Consider the following 18,347-nt stretch of genomic DNA (forward strand, 5'->3'; position numbering starts at 1 on the left):
CCCAGGAGAGAGAAATTAAGAGGTTTTTCCCAAGCTCTTCCATTTCCTTGTGGAGTTTCCTTTAATCTTTCCATGTATTTGCTGCTTCCCAAATCTGAGGTGGAGACTTTCATGGCCCTGCTTTGCATTATTTCCTGCAGAGAATCATGTTTTCTGATTGAGAACCCTCCCTTCTGGAGGTTTGTGAAGTGCAGGAGAATGATACCATTTGGTTTCCTCCTCTTTATACCTGTAACTAGGTTAGCCTTTCCTGCCCCCATCATTGCTTGACTTGGTCCAAGTGAAACTGGGATGAGGGTGGCAGTTGCTCATATGGACCCTCAGCCTGGTGTGTCTCTCCCTTCCACTGGCACTGCCTTCCCTATAATCCCAGCTGAGTCCTAACCTCTTCCTGTGCACCCCCAGATCCTTCAGGCCCTGGGGAAGTCCTACCACCCCGGCTGCTTCCGCTGTGTCATCTGTAATGAGTGTTTGGACGGGGTACCCTTCACTGTGGACTCAGAGAACAAGATCTACTGTGTCCGGGATTACCACAAGTAAGGAGAGCCACTCGTGTAAGCCACACTGGCTGAAACTCAGCAGGGTGGAGGGTGGGGACCTGCTGAGGCATGTCTGCAGGCTGCTTGCACTGTTGTCGACAGTGCAGCGAACGTGCAATGGTTTTGAGGGGTGTAGCACGGGCCTCGGGGGTCAGTGGATGCCCGTGCAGACAGGAACTGGTTAAAGAATTACGTTTACTGGAAAAACAGGACCAAAAAACCTATAATCAGATTCCTGACGAGGCCTCTGGAGGAATGTGCCAAGCCCTGTGGCTCCAGCCTTACCAAACTTCAAAAGGCCCTGATTCAGGGCTGGTCTCCACCACCCTCGGTTTGCCTGGGCCTGTATGAGGCACCATGAGGGGGGTAAACAGGTCAGCCTCCAGCCCTAGCAGAGTGAGAGGGGGCAAATGCACTTTTTACCTCTGAGGAACAATCCCAAAGCAATAGTCCCAGGAGCGTGCCAGGTCTGTCTTTATAGACGAACTAGAGGGATTCATGTGAAGAGTGATGGGTGGGAGGCAGGGCCGGGCCAGCGAGGAAGGCTCCAGGCACAAGTCTCCCCGAAACACCTCAATATGCCCTTCACTGCTTCTTTGCTTCTCCCGCCAGGGTGTTGGCCCCCAAGTGTGCAGCCTGTGGCCTTCCCATCCTTCCACCTGAGGTAAGATGCTTTTTCAGTTCTGCTCCTGGGGTCTTCCAAGAGATGAATATTTCCCTGGGTCATTTACAAGATCTGTGTCCTGTCCTTATACCTTTGTAAAAATACTTCTAAAATCTCAGCTCTGAGATAAATGGTGTCTTCACCAAGAAGCCCATTTCTCATTAGCTGCCTTCCCTAGCCCAGTGTCCTTCTTATGCCCTGTTTGTCCCTGTAATTGGGTCACATTCTCTGACTTGATACTAACTCCCAGATTAGATGATGAGCAGATGAACAAGACCAAGTAGGTGGTTTTTTCACTGTTGACTCTGACATTCCAGATGGTAGAACTGCATCCCTCTCAGTTCTCTCATCTACTCTATGTGTCCTTTTTTCTGCTGGTGTTAGTATCCACTACTGATTCCTGCACTTCTCCTAAGGCCACCTACTTGCTGCCCCAGAACCCTCCCCCACCCTCCTGGCAGCGGAGCCCAATGGCCCCCCCATATAGCCTCTGGTTCTTGCTTTCCTTTGGTCCAGGGCTCAGATGAGACCATCCGAGTCGTGTCCATGGACAGAGACTACCACGTGGAGTGTTACCACTGCGAGGTAGGCCCCTCCCTGCCCTAGAAGGCCCCCAAAACCCATCCTAGAAGTCCAAGAGGAAAGCATCTTGGGTTGATGGAGGTAGGATGTGGGCAAGGGGCTGCCCTCCAGAGCTGACAGAAGAAGTGGGGTGAAGCCTGATTTGGTGGTGGGGGGAGGGAGGTTGGAGAAGATGCATAAAAGTCTTTACTGTTTTCTCCATGTTTGTAACCACCAAGTCCTGAGCCGGTCACAGCTGCTCTCCCTGAAGCCACAGAGTGGGAGGGTCACGGGGAGTGTGGGTTTCAGGTCCTTTTGGGGGGCCAGATTGTCAGGCAGGTGTGTGATTTGAGGAATAGACTCCCTCCCCTCCAGCTTGTAGTCTGTTCTATCTGCTGGGAACCCCTTTCTCAACCGAGCCCTGAAAATCATGAAGAAACCCCCCTTGGAAACAGGCATGTCGCTGGTTGGTGTAAAGGCAGGTGGAGCCCATCTGTCCCTTCTCTGTTGTGTCACACCCCAGGCTGAAGGAGTCAGTGGTGCCCCATGACTGTCAGGAGAGCCAGAGGTTGTGAAGGGTGCAAACGCGTTAAGTGCTTGTGAAATTTCAACCAGAATTAAGTGGATTCACCCAAGGAAGGAGATTTATTTTGTGATGCTGTGGGTAGGGAGAACAATGAGTGTGGGTGACATATAGCTTGATCCCACTGCCAGCATGGAAGAAATAGGTGGGAATCACTGTTGGTTGGTACCCCAGGTGCTGGAAAAAAAGGTAAAGACACTTGCTCAACTGTGCTTTTATTCAACCCAATATATACAAAACGTTATCGCTTCAACATGCAGTTGAGAGAAAAAAATTTTCCTGAGATATTTTATATCCTTTTTCTGTCCTAAGTTTTGGAAATCTGGTGTGTGTGTTTGCACTGACATGACATCTCATTTCTGACCAGCCCCATTCCAAGTGCCGGAGAGCTTCATGTGGCCAGTGTTGGACAGTACAGTCCAGACCCTCACTGGGCTGGAGCTGCGTGTCTCCGCACCGGCATTTTTTTTTGCCCGGAAAGAATCACACAGCGCCCTCTGCTGGTTCTACGGGACTGTGTGTGGCCTTTGTGTCGCTCTTGCAGTCTGTTTTGTTTTGTTTCGTCACCACTGGATATTTTTGCCTCACCCCAGGACTGCGGTCTGGAGCTCAATGATGAAGATGGTCACCGCTGCTACCCCCTGGAGGACCACCTGTTCTGTCACTCCTGCCACATCAAGAGGCTGGAGAAGGGTCACTCATCCACAGCCCTTCACCAGCACCACTTCTAGCCAGAGCCTCCTGCAGATCTCATGGTGGGGAGGAGCCAGGGTTGCACCATGAGGAGTCCGCGGGTTAATTCCTGTCACCCCTGGGGACGGATTGGGATTGGGGGAGTGGAGGGGAGGCAGGTGCCTTTCCTTTAAACAAGGAGGGGATCCCTGCTGGTCTGGGATTATGTATTTTTTTCACTGCTGCCACACCCTCATCAGATTACTCAGGAAGAAACCCCAGCAAGCCCGTGGCATGTGACAGGAGATCTCATTAGTGTGACTGAATGAACCTTCCTGTCCCCTCTGGGAAGAGTTCACACTTCAGTGGGAAAGGTTTGCACTGAAGAGAGATTTCAGCTGCCGATATGTTCAATCCTTTCCCTCCCCTTTGGAAAATACCTGCACCCAAACACCCCCTCCCAACCCCTCCCCCGCCCCACACACACCATAATTTAAGATTTCCTTCCACTCCAGAGCTTCAGTTCTTCTGTAGAATGGCTGCAAATTTTAATTGCATCATCGCAAGAGGGATGCTCTGACGTGTGCTTTGTATCTTAGGAAGAATTCACTTGGTAAAGCAGAGCCAAGGTTTGAAATAAGTGAGATGGGGTGTTCTCCTTGTAGCCTAATATCATTCTGTGTGCCCCTGGAAATCTTCACTCCTTTAAAGGCAGCTGGCGGCCTGATGGAGGATTGATCCTGTTCTAGGAAAGTGTGCTTTGGGATGAGAACTTGGTGCAGGCGCCAGGCCTCTTTTGCCCGCCTGTTGTGCTTTTTTTCCTCCGGAGCTCTCAAGAATCTGGGACTTCAGAGTTCCCCCTGCAAAGGCTGGTCTCGGGATCTTTCGTGGGGATCCTCTTATGCCTATTTTCGCTTCTTTAACAATGGACTTTGGGGAAGTGTGCCCACATACTGAGACCTGACCCCTTATTAATGAGGAGAGTTTTTGTGTGTAAGATCTCAAAGCCAGCCTGGGAGAGAGTGCCTGAGCATAAGTTATGATATTCATTTCACAGGTCCCTCTCTTGCCAATTCAGGTATTATGCTTGAAGAAACCAGTATAAGGTACACTGCTTTTGTCTGTTTTTTTTTTTTTTTCTTTCTGTAAAAATTGTTTCCCTCTACTTTCAGTCTCCCACACACAAAAAATACCTCACAGATAAGAGCTTCAGATTAAGGAGGAATTTGGCCATCACACTGGACTCAGCCAGTGTGTGTTAGGAACCTCTGGCTTCACCCAGGTCAGACCAGTGGGTCAGGGCACTGTAATCTTAACTAAAGTTCAGCTGGGAATAGATCTGATTGATACTGGGTGCTCCTGCCTTATGCATTTCATCATGCTGGCTCCCCGGGATGGCAAGGGCTAAGGGGGGGCCACCTACTGGCAGGATTTCAAGGCCACCTCTGCACTGAAGAGGCAAAATGTGCCCTGTGTGTCACACTCCTGAGGCCAGAGGTCAGTACCCCTGGGTATTTCAATGAGAAGAAAGTGTGAGAAAAAGGTTGGCTGGCATTTGGCTTCTCAGCCCACGGGGAGGGACCCTGGGCCTTTTCGCAGGAGGGCAGGGGCCATCTCACCACTGCCAGCCAGGCTGGGAGCATCTGCTCTCTGCCGCCTCACCTCACATCCAGAGGGAGGGGATTGGGTGGCTGGGGCCTCGGAGGGCGTCAGTGGAACCCAAAGGCACAGGGACTCACAGACTATTCACTGGGCCCAGTTCTAAGCCTCTAAACCATGCTTTGACTCCTTTGGTAGCAGTTGCCTGTAAGAAGCACAGAAATGGCACCATGGATTGTCTTTTCCGTTTTTGTTAAATTCGTTCTGCTGGAATCCTTTGGCCAGATGTCACTTCAGCCCAAGCGGTGTGATTCTACTGGTTCCTTTTCACAGGCTGAGCCTCCTAAAAACCCATGAGTGTTTATATGAGGGCTAAAAATCCAGGGGGTGGGGAGGTGAACCCTGGGGTCCCCCCTCCCTTCCCAGCATACCATCCAGCTCAGCCTTGGCAAGGCTGGTGGGCAGATGGAGCCAGCCAGTATGTCTCAACCTGTCTCTGCCAAGCTAGGATTATTTCTGGCCTTGATGACACACCTTTGCTCCACTATCAAGTCAAGCAGAGGAAAGAAAATTGCCTTGGAGCCACATCAGAAGTAGCAGGGATTTGTTTGCAACTTGGTAACAGTTGACCCTTGAACAGCATGGGTTTGAACTGCATGGGTCCATTTGTATGTGGATAATTTTCAGTAGTAAATACTGCAGTCAGTACTACACGAGATCTGTGGTTGGTTGAATCCACGCTGCAGAGGGACCACGGTTACGGACGGCCGACTGTAAGTTATATGAGGATTAACCCTTAAGTTGTTCAAGGCATAACTGTAGTTTAAAAATCTGATTCACTTTTTAAATGAAATTTTTTTTTTTTTTTTTTTTTTTTGCGGTACGCGGGCCTCTCACCGCTGTGGCCTCTCCCGTTGCGGAGCACAGGCTCCGGACGCGCAGGCTCAGTGGCCATGGCTCACGGGCCCAGCTGCTCCGCGGCACGCGGGATCCTCCCGGACCGGGGCACGAACCCGCGTCCCCTGCATCGGCAGGCGGACTCCCAACCACTGCGCCACCAGGGAAGCCCCTAAATGAAATTTTTAAAGTGTCCTTGATTGAGGCAATTTTGATATCTCAGCAAATATTTTATACTGCTGAAGAAGAACAATAAGAGAATTTCTAGACACCCTAGAAATCTGAGAGGCAACTTCTCTTACTGTCAGTGTCCCTGGAGAGGGTAATCTGAGAGGCAACTTCTCTTACTGTCAGTGTCCCTGGAGAGGGTAATGGAGAGGGTAATGAACAATAAGAGAATTTCTAGACACCCTAGAAATCTGAGAGGCAACTTCTCTTACTGTCAGTGTCCCTGGAGAGGGTAATGGGTAGGAATCTCCTACCAGTTTTGTCTCCTCCTCAGGCCCTTGCAAAAAAGCCATGAATAGATGCCCACTTACCTGGTATTTTAAACTTTCTATAAATTATTAGCCAAATAGAGCTATAATGGGGTTGTATTTATAGGCATGTAGAAAGAACACACAAGCACTTCGTAGACCAGGATGAATAAGTTTGTTTTAAAAGGTAGAGCAGATAGCCTTGAGTTCCCTAGATGACTCGTGGACTTTAGATAAACAAGAATTATGGCCTGATTCCAGATGCCAAAGCCAGCCTCCAGCCTTCTCCCTTGCCTCACTTTGCCCTCTAGTTTTTTCTTGTCATTTTTCCCCCCCAGCTAGGGTCATTCAAAAACGGCCTGAGTGATCTGAGAAAAGCCAGGAATGCAGTTTGGCCTGTCATAGCAGGATCCTCTCTCTCTGACATTATCCTCCCCTCTGTGGTTGAGTAGAGAGTGATTCGTTCATTTTTCACACAGAAGGGCATTGAGTCCTGTTGGGTCATTGCCTGCACGTGGCGGCAGGACTTTCCATTTCTCCGTGGTTAGTGCTTGAGCGAAAGCCTCTTTCAGCTGAGTCCACTGAGGTTGTGCCACTGAGTCCTGGGTGGCCGGTGGGATTACCAAGGAGTTCTGATTGCTTTCAAGTGCTGCCATCACCTTGTTTCCGTGGACTTGAGTTACCCAAGATGAAAAACAGAAATGTTAGAATTTGAGAGAATGATCTGGAATTCATACTCCTTTGCAGGCTGTTTTTGTGTGCCGTTTCCCACGTGTGTGAAAGTATGAGAGCTATGATGGCTGCTAGTGCCCTTGCAAAGAATGTGTGCAAGACTTGACCCCAAACCATTGTTGCTTGATGCACTTGTTAAAACTGTCGACCAGGAAACCAAGTGCTTTGTATTCTCCTTTGTGCCAGGAATGAGTCCTAATTTCCCAGTTACTATTGGAAGTAACTTTTAAAAGCAGTAGGAAAAAGATGAGGAAGATGTGTTAGCTATCAATTGTTCTGAGCCAGAACTGGACAGATATGGGAAATTTCTATATAGTGTATGAAAATTTCACTCTGCAGGGAAATTATTTTCCCCTGTGTCTCTTCTTTTACTTTAATTGATTCAAAATATTGTTCCTGTAAAATTATTCAAAATTTTACTGTTACTATAAAATTACTCAGAATATTGTTACCATAAAATTATTCAAAATATTGTTAACTATAAAATTATTCAAAAATATAATATCATGACAATAAAACTGCCTTAATTTGTAGACTATTAAAGTGATCTCCAACATAATCATGTTTACTGGGTCTGCTTTTGTGTGTATGGAGTAAGCAGATGGGGCTTTTTGCTAACGGGATTTGGTCTTTTAGAGCTCTCGATTCTTTTTTTTTCTTTCTTTCTTTTCCATTATGGTTGATCACAGGACATTGAATATAGTTCCCTGTGCTATACAGTAGGACCTTGTTGTTTATCCATTCTGTATGTAATAGTTTGCATCTGCTAATCCCAAACTCCCAGCACAACTCTCCCCCGCCCCTTTGCCCCTTGGCAACCACAAGTCTGTTCACTATGTCTGTGAGTCTGCTTCTGTTTCTGTGTCATATTTTAGATTCCACTTAAAAGTGATATCATATGATATTTGTCATTTCTGCCTTACTTCACTTAGTATGATAATCTCTAGGTCCATCCATGTAGCTGCAAATGGCGTTATTTCATTCTTTTTTATGTCTGAGAGCTCTGGATTCTTAAAGAAATATTCGGGCGTTGAAACTGTGTAGGGTCTCAGATTTTATCCTACTGGCAAGCTAATAAGCTAGCATGCCATGGTTTTGTGGATCCTGGCAGAAGTTACAAGACTCCTGGGTCAGAGACAAAGGACACTTTATTACTCACAGTAGCAGCAGTAGCGTTTCACACTGTAAGCCTTTGCACTAGTTGCCTGAGCTCCAGTTCCTACAGGGCCCCGTGAAGAGGGCCAGGTGATACCTGCATATGCGGTGGGCTGTGTTACAAGAGGAAACCCAAGCTTAGAGAACCACAATCTTTTATAAATGGGCAGTAAACCTGCCTGACTTTTGCTCCAGAGAGAGACGCTATCTCTTGCATCCAAGTCTGTTTATTACTCAAACATCCTTAAAAAGGTAGTCTGGAAGTAAGGCAGTGCCTCCCTCACAAGGTGTGTAGGAATGTGAGAGACGCTTAGAGAATCGTCTTTCAGTCTTTCAAGCATCCAGTTTCTTCACCTGGGACCTTATTATTGAGACTTTTCAGGTCATGCTCAAAACGGTGGTCATTTTGTCTCCTTCCCTTTTGTGTATGTTACTGTTTTTTCTAATGAGGTTATGACCAAAGAATTCCAGAGGTGAGTGACCCTCTAGATTTAAGGCAACCACATACAGGAAGGCAGGACTTGCAGACGGAAGGGGCAAGCAATGAGAGAGTGGCTATTCCGATCTTACAAATGCAGGCTGCTGCTTTTCTATGACCCTGATGCTACAAGGGATGAAGATGTAGTCAGGGGAAATGTCGTCTGGGCCAGGGTGTGCCCAGGACTAGAGACGAGGTCTCCCGATTGCTAACTAGCATGGGAGAAGGGGTGAGGAGCCAAGGTATGTGATTGCCATCTATACCCAGACAGGGAATAGCCCTGAGTCGACTCATGTGGTCAACCCTCTGGTGCACAATAAGCCCTCGGGCGGGGTGGCTTTGGGGTCAAAAGCCTGGATTCAAGTTGTAACTCAGGCTCCACCACCAAACTGCTCAATGAACGTAAGCAAATTTAGTTCCCTCATCTGTAAAAATGGGGATAACAACTGAACTTACCTTACAGGACTATTGTGGAATTGACTGAATTAGTCCAAGTAACAAGCTTAGAGCTCTTAATTTTTCAATAATAGTCACAGGTTTTAAGACTTACTTGATCTTTCCATTGGGACAACTAACAAAATAAATTACAAATGGGTTAAAGTACATGGACAAAACGATACAAACACAATTTGAAAAGAGCAACAGAAGAAACCATAGGGTAAATATTGGTAAACTGGAATATATAAAAGTGAAAATTACTTGAGGTTCAAAAATATTATAAGGAAAAGGAAAATATAAAAGATAAGCTAAAAATTGCAATGCATTCAATAGCTGAAGAATTAATATCCTTAATATACTTAAAAGTTTAACAAATCTATAAGAAGAAAATGAGTACATATATCAAGAGAAAATATATACATCAAGTAATATAAGTAAAAGGAAGTTCCGTTTTTCAGTTAAGAAAAGTGCAAAAAAATCATAATGAAATTTATAATACTCAGTGTTAGCATGCAAGGAAACTGATGCTATTGATGGAAATGTGTATTTGTTTAAATTTTTTGGCAGGCAACTTGAAAATATATACCAAAGTCTTAAAAAGTCCATGAAATGGACTTTAAAAATGTCTCTCTGATCATTCAACATCTAAAAATTTATAAGATATCAGAAATAATTCAACATAGCATTATTTTTAAAAAAGTGTTAAACTGACAACAACCCAGATTCCCAACAAAGAGGGTAATGTTTAAAATATCTAGTTTTTTTATGGGTTATCTTCAAAGAATGTTTAATGACCATAAATCTCAGACCCAAAGCTAAGGGGACAAAATGAGAACACAAAGACATTTGTGACAAAACCCCAAATTTGGAAAAAATACGTGTGTAGGTTTATATTAAAAAGTGTGGAAGAAAAGTAAAGTCCATAAGGAAAAAAAATTATGACGTTAATAGTAATGACGGCGGGGGCGGGGATTATGACGTTAATAATAATTATCTCGGGATGGGAATTTGCGTTTTTTTGATTCCCAGTACTTTTCTGTATTTTACAAGTTTCCTGTAATTTGTTCAGGAGGAAAAAACGTTATATTGGAGAGATTAATTGATCGATTGAATGATTAGTTATGGGCAGTGTCGGATGTTCCCGCCACTCTTCAGGTTTGACTCTCCTTTCCGCCACAGACCTTTCGGTCCTTCTCAGGTCTTCCACCCAGGCGCCAATAGAATGAGGGGTAATATATAATACTAGATTACCTGGGGTCTTCGTACTGCAAAAACACCCATGTGCTAAGGTTTCCCGATTCACTGGGGACCAGGAGCTCTCAAGGGACAGGGCTGCAGACTCCGATCACTTTGCGGACCCCCTCTAACGCGCGCAGCCGCACTGCAGCGTTCGCGTCTCCGGGACAGGTTACAGCCAGAGCTCACCAGATCCTGGTAAACTGGGACTGTGCCGCTTTTTACGTCACCGTAGGGGTTCTGCTCCACGGGAAAAAGGGCCAGAACTGCTGCCTTAAATGCGCTTTTGTGTCATCCGCTAGCTAACCTCGGGCCACAGCACGCCCCCCTACTGCAAACTACCACCATTCTAGGTGTGTTTTCCCACATGTAACCCATTTACAGAGTCTCCTCGTGTGCATCATTAACTAGGACGCTTTGCAGTTTACAAACCACCTCACACAACTCCGGCTTCCAAACACAGCTTAAAAGATGACATTTCGGGCACAGTAGCGTTAAAATTCAAGATATTTAACCTTCACACCAGAGTCCTAAGGACGTCCTGTAACATCAAACCCAGTTGTGGCTAAAAAGTACGCCTCGAGCCAGCCAGGAGTCGAACCTAGAATCTTCTGATCCGTAGTCAGACGCGTTATCCATTGCGCCACTGGCCCCGCACTAACAAAAACACCACTGTAGCATAGATCACGCCTTACGCATCTACGACAGGCTCCCCGACACTAGCGCTGCGCTTCGCCCCTGCGCCGGGCGTCACGGCGCTAGTCCACAGCTCCCAAGGCTCCGCCTTTCCCCCACCATGCGCTCCGCCAATCCGCAGCGGTGACGTCACGGCGCTCTTCGGCGCACTCCCATCCACCGCATCGGACTGCGCCTTTAGCGTTCTATAGCGCGCGCCCTAAGTTTGTCCACGGCCGCCTCCCGTTCGGGAGCAGCCCGGCCGGGCAGGGAGAGGAGGTAGGACGAGGCGGGGCGTTGCGGCCGCCGTGCCAGGGTGACCGGTTTCGCTGTATTCGAGGTGGCGGGGCGGGCGGAAAGAGCAGGGAGGAGGCCGTGGTGCAGGATGGCGGCAACAACCTACGAGCGGCTGAAGCTGTGAGTTCCGCGGGCCGGAAGCCGTTGCCCGAAAGGGTCTGCGGGGCGGCGGGTGGGGCGGCAGGTGTGGGCCGCCGGCAGCGGGGAGGCTTCCTGAGTTCCGGGGCGGCGGGCCGGGTGTGGGAACCCCGCGCGCTCCCCGCCTTACTCGCCGGGCGCGGCCGCTCGCGGCGCCGCGCCCGAGTCGCCACAGGCCCGGGAGCGGCTGTCCCGCCAGCTTTTCTCCACTCAACTCGGCCTCAGAGGCCACGGCGGGGGACCGAAGCTGCGCACCGTCTTCCGGCGAGCCCGGCTCGCCGTTTGGATGCAGCCCTTCGGGGCACGCTCCTCCCCACTTTATTTTATTTTTTATTGTTTGGAGAGGTAGCGGCTAAATTTATCCTTATCGCTTAGGAGAGAAAACGAGAAGTTTTTTTCTTATTTCATGGACCCATAGCAGCACGGATAGCAGCATGTTAGAGGCCACACACAAATGGATAAACCTTTATCTGGGCATTGAAGCCTTCGTGACCGGTCTTGAGGATGCATGAAAAATTTAAAGTACAGTCAATACTCTTAAGGTCCTAAAAGGTGTACTTGGCTTTAAATATTGTACCGCCCAAGCATAAAGCAGATTGTTAGGTCCACGTGGACAGCCAGGGGCTACTGTAGAGAATTTTGGCCCTGTAAATTGACTTTTCGGTAAAGCCAAGCTCTTGAGGCTCTGAGAAATAGGCTCTGGTTGTTAGAGTTGTAAATTAGGTATTTGTAGGGTTTGGGGTTCGTCCTGGGTTTAAAACAAAAGCAAAAACATGATTTCCCTTAGCATTACTATCAGCCCCTATGCTTTTCTTGTCTGTGAATAACTTTGTTCTACTCACTTTGTGTTTAATGCTTTACCTCTAGACTGAAAATCCAGTGACCACATCTCAGAAAGTCTTTGGCAACAGAAGCAGATGTGATTATTGAGAAGCTTATCTATCCCTAAATAAGTTAAAACATCTTGGGACTTAGGCACAGGTATCGCATTTCCTATACAAGGATATGAGGACATCAAGATGTGGTTTGGGCACTTCCTATGCTCCCCAGAACCTCAAGCTCACTTAACTTTCTGGAAGGTTCAGTTAAAAGTTAGGGCTGCAGAATTGGAAGTGAGGCCATCTCGACATCAGATGTTTTGCATAAAAGAAGATTACTTTTTCCTCAGTCCACCCCCCCCTTACCACTTATCTTCACTGTAATTCCCTTGAAAACCCCCAGCTGCACCCTTCCCTCCACATTTTCCTTGTTAGGTTTCCTTATTCTCTCCCGGTTCCCCATCACAAGGTGATCACCTTGTTGGTGAATGAGTCTAGGAAAGTGTCTTTGACTGAGGTACTGGCGGGGCCAGTGTCACGTGTGCTGTGTTGGCTAATTAGGTTATTGTTGTCTACCTGATAGTCACTAAAGGGTTTTAATGTGATCCTACACCAGGTCTCAGTTGTGTTTAAGAAATATGGAGCCTTGGCTTGATTGCCGCTCAGCGTTAGGTTACGAAATGCAATCGAATTTTCCTGTGGTAAAGATTGAATGGGATGGAGAACTTGAGGGTTATGATGATAACTGCCAAGGAGGCAATAAATGCACCAGTCCAGACCTTAAAAAAAAAAAAGCTCTGTATCCATAAAAGAGAAAGGAAATTTGGCACTGAAGTGGTGACGCTGATGCTTTTGTATTGATTTTTGTGAGAAGTGGAAACTATAAATTTGTTTGGGGGAAAAAGTAAATCTGGGGTTATATGAAAGTCATTCTCTAATTTTTCAGTGCTTAACTTTTTTCCCTGAAAAAAAATAGTTCTAAATGCTTCTGTAAATGAAGATACAACTTTTTTACAACTTTGTTTTTCTTTGCCAAGGAGTTTGTGAGTTGGAGTCTCTGCTCATTTCTTTTGTTTGGCCCTTGCTGCTCTGAGGCATGGTTTTAAAATGTGGCCTCCGACCTAAGGTGTATTCTTTTTTAGATGCATTGGAGGTGGAAGTGGTTTCTGATCCATATAAGAATTATAGGACATAATGGCCATTTTTAAAAGTGCCTAGAGATATGTTTTAAGGAAGATCCGTACAAGAGATAGTTTGATTATTGTATTATGAAAGTATTGTTATTGGGTTCATTTAAATATCGAAGTGCTTGGGATTTTAAAAATTTGTTCTGTGTTATGCCATACATTTTTTCCCGTCCATCTCTGTCCTGTGGTGTTCACCTTCCTAATGCCCTAAGTTTCATCCTCTACTCACCTGCTTACAATCTCCAGTTCCATTTTATTGACTTACAGGAATAAGCCCACATTTCTTAGCCACCTGTATTCTAGCCTCTTCACAGTCTATCCCCTAACCTTATTTCCCATAACTGCCCAGTGCTTTTTTTTCTTCCTTTTTTTCCCTTTCACCAGACTTGGACACCCTCTTTTTGCTTCAAGCTTGGGCTTATTTTGATCTTTCTATCCAGAATGTTTTCTTCCTCTCTTCCCCTCTTTACATGCTGATCACATCTATGGTAGAGCCGAGACAACTCTGGTTTTATAAGTCAGAACAGACTTAGATTTATTTAGACTTAGATTCACCTGCTGTTTGCTTTGTGTCCTGACCATGTTACTTAATCTCTCTGAATGGGGTTTTCATCTGTAAAATGGGAACGTTTCTACTTCACAGTATTATAAGGACTGAAAGAGCGTAGATGAAACCAGCATACTTAACAGATACTCCTCGTCTCTGCGAAGCCTTTTTTCCAATGTCTTTTCCTTCACTGAGCTCCCATAACAGTCTACTGTCACAGGAACTAGACACCAAACGTCTATATGAGTTTTCACATTGTCTCTTACGATTCATTAGCAGTGTACTTACTGTCTGATGGACACGAGGACTGAAAGAATGATCGAGCCATAGCACTGTTTGAACCACTCACTTTGCTGCCTAGAAATGATGAAGTCATTAATAAATACTTTGTTTCTCCAACTAGGTTACAAGTATGTAGAACATATTAGAAACACCTTAACATTGATTTCTTCTCTAGTCCTCAGTTCCTAATGTAAAGCCTGGTGCATTGCAGGTCCTCAGTGGATCACCTAAGTAAATGAAAAGAACTTTCCTCGGACATGGTATAGAAATGAGTTACTTAACAACTGAAAATAATTGACATGTTCATTATGGATTTTTGATGTAGAAAACAATATTGATTTGTTCAGAATTTAAAATTTATACTATTTAAACATCCAGGCAGTTCTTAATATTCCTATTTTGCAACTCCTTTTTTTATTTAAAATCATTTGTGTAAGCCTTTGTAATGTCAAACAGTGATAAGTTTGAAATTGCAAGACAATTAACAGAAATCCATGATTGGAAACCTTTAAAGCATTTTTTTTCCTTTTAAAGGTCAGGTGAAAAAAGTGTAAGGCAGAAAGTGAATCAGGTTGCAGCTTCTATCTGAAGAAACATTGTTTCCTCAGTTAAGAAGTGGACTTTCTTTTTAAAACATTGTCATAGCTGTGAGGTCAGCCAAGGGAGAGGTGATAGAATCCTGAGGACAGATGTAAACTAAGCAATTCTGTGATGAAGATATATGTAGTTTATACAGTCCAGTGAACATTCAGATTACTCACACATCTCTCTTCTTGACTGCCTTCATCCAATTCCACCTCTCCCATCCACCCCCCCTCCCGCCCATCTCTGATAACCACAAATCTTATCTCTTTTCTTTGAGTTTGTTTTTGAAGTGTAATTGACCTACAATGCTATGTTAATTCTTGGTACACAAGATAGTGATTTGGTATTTTTGTACATTTAAAAATGGTCACCATGATAAGTCTTGTTATGATATGTCATCATACGAAGATATTACATAGTTATTGACTGTATCTCCACAGTGTACATTTCATACCCTTGACTCATTTACTATGTTTTATAACTGGAAGTTTGTACCTTTTAATCTCCCTCACCTGTTCCTTTCCTTTCCCTACCTACCTCCACTCCGGCGACCCTCTGTTCTCTGTAACTCTAACTCTGCTTCTGTTTTGTTTGTTCGCTTGTTTTTTAGATTCCATGTATAGGTAAAATCATACAGTGTTTGTCTTTCTCTTTCTGACTTATTTTACTTAGCATAATACCCTGTCGGTCCATTGGTTGTTGCAAATGGCAGGATTTCATTGTTTTGTTATGGCTGAGTAATATTCTGTTGTGTGTGTGTGTGTATATATATATATATTTCATACATGTTTTTTATCCATTCATCTATTGATGGGCACTTGGGTTGCTTCCATATCTTGGCTTTTGTAAACAGTGTTGCATTGAACATAAGGGTACGTATATCTTTTCTAATTAGTGTTTTGTTTTCTATAGATAATTACTCAGGAATGGAACTGCTGGATCATATGGTAGTTCCATTTTTAATTTTTTGAGGAAGTGCCATACTCTTTTCCATAGTGGCTGCCCTAATTTACCAACAGTGCAGTGTTCCCTTTTCTTGACATTGTCGCCAACACTTATTGTATTTGTTGTCTTTTTGATAATAGCCATTCTGACAGGTGAGAGGTGGTTTTGATTTGCATTTCCTTCATGATTAGTGGTGTTGAGCATCTTTTCATGTGCCTATTGGCCATCTGAATATCTTCTTTGGAAAAATGTCTGTTCAGATCCTCTGCCCATGTTTTACCCAGATTGTTCATTTTTTTTTAAACTTTATTTATTTATTTTTTAATTTATTTTTGGCTGCTTTGGGTCTTCACTGCTGCGCACGGGCTTTCTCTAGTTGCTGCACGTGTACTTCTCATTGCAGTGGCTTCTTTTTGTTGCGGAGCACAGGCTCTAGGCACGCGGGCTTCAGTGGTTGTGGCACGAGAGCTCAGTAGTTGTGGCTCGCAGGCTCTAGAGCTCAGGCTCAATAGTTGTGGTGCACGGGCTTAGTTGCTCTGCAGCATGTGGGACCAGGGCTCGAACCCATGTCCCCTGAATTGGCAGGCGGATTCTTAACCACTGCACCACCAGGGAAGTCCCTGTTCATTTTTTTTTGGATCTTGAGTTGTTTGAGTTCTTTCAATATTTTGGATATTAACCCCTTATCAGATGTATCATTTGAAAATATCTTCTCCCAGTCAGTAGGCTGCCTTTTTGTTTTATTGATAGTTTCCTTCACTGTGCAAAAGCTTTTTAGTTTGATGTAGTTACTTTTGTTTATTTTTGCTTTTGTTTCCCTTGCCTGAGGAGACATATCCAAAAAAAATATTACTAAGACTGATGTCAGAAAGCATCCTGCCTCTGTTTTCTTCTAGAGGTTTTATGGTTTCAGGTCTTATGTTTAAGTCTTTAATCCATTTTGAATTTACTTTTGTGCATAGTGTGAGAGAGTAGTCCATTTTGATTATTTTGCGTGTAGCAATCTCGTTTTCCAAGCACGCTGTCCTGGAGAATGTTCCATGTGCACTTGAAAGAAGTTCTTTCTTTTTGTTTATGTGTATATCTGTTATAGATTTTTGGTTTGTGGTTACAGTGAGGTTTATATATAGCAGTCTGTCTGTCTGTGATTATTTTAAGCTGCTGATCTCTTACGTCAGACACATTTTAACAACCCTGCATTTTTGCTCCTCTCCTCCTCCTTGCCCCGCATGTTTACTCTTTTGATATCATCTTTTATATCTTTTTGTTTCGTGTATCCCTTAACTACTTATTGTGGATGTAGGTGATTTTACTGGCTATATCCACTGGCTGCAGAGCTCATGGTGTCCCAGAGCTCGTGTTGGCCTGCTGGTGGGCAGAGCCCGGGCCCAGGGGGCTGGGCTCGGTCCTGATATGGCAGGCTGTGGGGCTGCGGTGGTCCTGGGGCTGTTGTCTGTCCACTGGTGTGTGGGGCGGGGACCTTGGGCATCCCAGGGGTGGTGCCTACACATTAGTGGGTGAGGCTGGTCCTAGGGCTAGTGCCAGACCACTGGTGGGCTGAGCTGGGTCCCAGGGTCTCTGGTGGCAGGGTCCTGGGGATCCTGGGGCTAGTACTGGGACCCTGGTGTCTAGGGGTGGTCCTGTGCCCTTTGGTGGACAGGGCTGGGTCTTGGGGCATAAGAGAGCATGTCTGCTGGTGGGTAGGTAGGGCTGTGTCTCTGCCTGGCTAGTTGATTGGCCTGAGGTGTCCCTGGTACTGATGCTGATGGAGCCAGTGTAGGCAGTGGGTGGGGCCAGGTCCTTGTGCTAGTAAGCTAGAAGGAGGACTCCAAAATGGCACGTGCCACCCCCAGTGTCCTTGTGGTAGAGTGAGCTTCTAAAGATGGCTGCCACCATCTTTGTCCCCAGGGGTGAGCCGGTTGCCTCCTGCCTCTCCAGGATCAGCAGGTGAATCTGACCCAGGCTCCTTTCATATTTTTGCTTCTGTCCTGGGTCCTGGAGCATGTGAGATTTTGTGTGTGTCCTTTAAGAGTGGAGTCTCTTATTTCCCACAGCCCTTTGGCTCTTCTGAAAGTAAGTTCCACTGGCCTTCAAAGCCAAACGTTCTAGGGGCTCATCTTTCTGATGTAGGAACCCCGAGCTGGAGAGCCCGATGTGAGGCTGGACCCCTCGCCCCTTGAGGAGAGCCTCTGCAGTTGTAATTATCCTCCCATTTGTGGGTCGCCCCCACTGTGGTATAGGTCTTGGTTACACTGGCTCTCCTCCCCTCCTACCCGTTTTGTTGTTCCTTTCTTATATCTTTAGTTGTAGAAGATCTCTTCTGCTAGTCTTCCAGTTTTTCTCATCAGTAGTTGCTCTGTAAAGAGCTGTAATTTGGTGTGCCTGTGGGAAGAGGTGAGGTCAAGGTCTTCCTGCTCTGCCATCTTGGCCACACATCTCCATGGGCCTTTATTTTCAAAGCTTAATAGGCTTTGAAGTCCATGGTCTCTGGGATCAAGAAGAGAGAGTGCAAGCTCATGCCTATTTTGATATATCTTCCAAAATATGTGTCATCTTAACAGAAACTAGGACTCTGGGTTGATATCAAATCCCCTGTCTTGAAAGAAACTAGGTAGTATTCCTCTTCTGTTAGTTAATAGTTGATACCTATTGGATTCTGATAACCTCACCAGTTTATTTTAGTATACAGTATTACTTTGAACTTTAGAGGTTTGATATCAACAGCATAGTTAATGACCAGATAATCTTCTTAGAGGGAATTTCTTTAACTTCTAAGATCTATTTCATAAATAAGTAATGTGAGAGAGTTTTACTGAAATGAGAAACATCACACCAGTTGAGGG

At 45.4% G+C, this 18,347-nt stretch overlaps 2 protein-coding genes and 1 non-coding gene across 22 annotated transcripts in view; 2 read left to right on the forward strand and 1 right to left on the reverse strand.

Moving 5' to 3' along the window:
- Positions 1–7,282, forward strand: part of LIMD1 (LIM domain containing 1) — a 73,233-nt gene extending 65,951 nt beyond the window's left edge. For 2 of the 3 annotated variants that reach the window (XM_067754095.1, XM_067754096.1), the window contains 4 exons: positions 406–536; positions 1,152–1,203; positions 1,720–1,788; positions 2,941–7,282. In XM_067754095.1, the coding sequence (XP_067610196.1) occupies positions 406–536; positions 1,152–1,203; positions 1,720–1,788; positions 2,941–3,078 (390 nt within the window). In that variant the 3' untranslated portion in view covers positions 3,079–7,282. The remainder of the gene's footprint in view (positions 1–405; positions 537–1,151; positions 1,204–1,719; positions 1,789–2,940) is intronic. The other variant, XR_010946975.1, reaches the window with a different exon arrangement.
- Positions 7,283–10,610: 3,328 nt separating this feature from the next.
- Positions 10,611–10,683, reverse strand: TRNAR-ACG (transfer RNA arginine (anticodon ACG)). Its single transcript has one exon. It is a non-coding gene; the product is annotated as a tRNA-Arg (tRNA).
- Positions 10,684–10,949: 266 nt separating this feature from the next.
- The window catches only part of SACM1L (SAC1 like phosphatidylinositide phosphatase), a 71,518-nt gene continuing 64,120 nt past the window's right edge, over positions 10,950–18,347 (forward strand). For 5 of the 18 annotated variants that reach the window (XR_010946980.1, XR_010946982.1, XR_010946984.1 and 2 more), the window contains exon 1: positions 10,951–11,122. Coding sequence is in view for 3 of the 18 variants with exons in the window: in XM_067754099.1 (XP_067610200.1) it covers positions 11,091–11,122 (32 nt within the window). In the remaining 15 variants the exon portion in view is untranslated. Of the gene's footprint in view, positions 11,123–18,347 lie in introns of all 18 variants that reach the window. The other 13 variants (XR_010946991.1, XR_010946993.1, XR_010946990.1 and 10 more) reach the window with 6 other exon arrangements.

Source organism: Pseudorca crassidens, chromosome 10 (assembly GCF_039906515.1).
Source record: "Pseudorca crassidens isolate mPseCra1 chromosome 10, mPseCra1.hap1, whole genome shotgun sequence".
Taxonomy (NCBI): Eukaryota; Metazoa; Chordata; class Mammalia; order Artiodactyla; family Delphinidae; genus Pseudorca; species Pseudorca crassidens.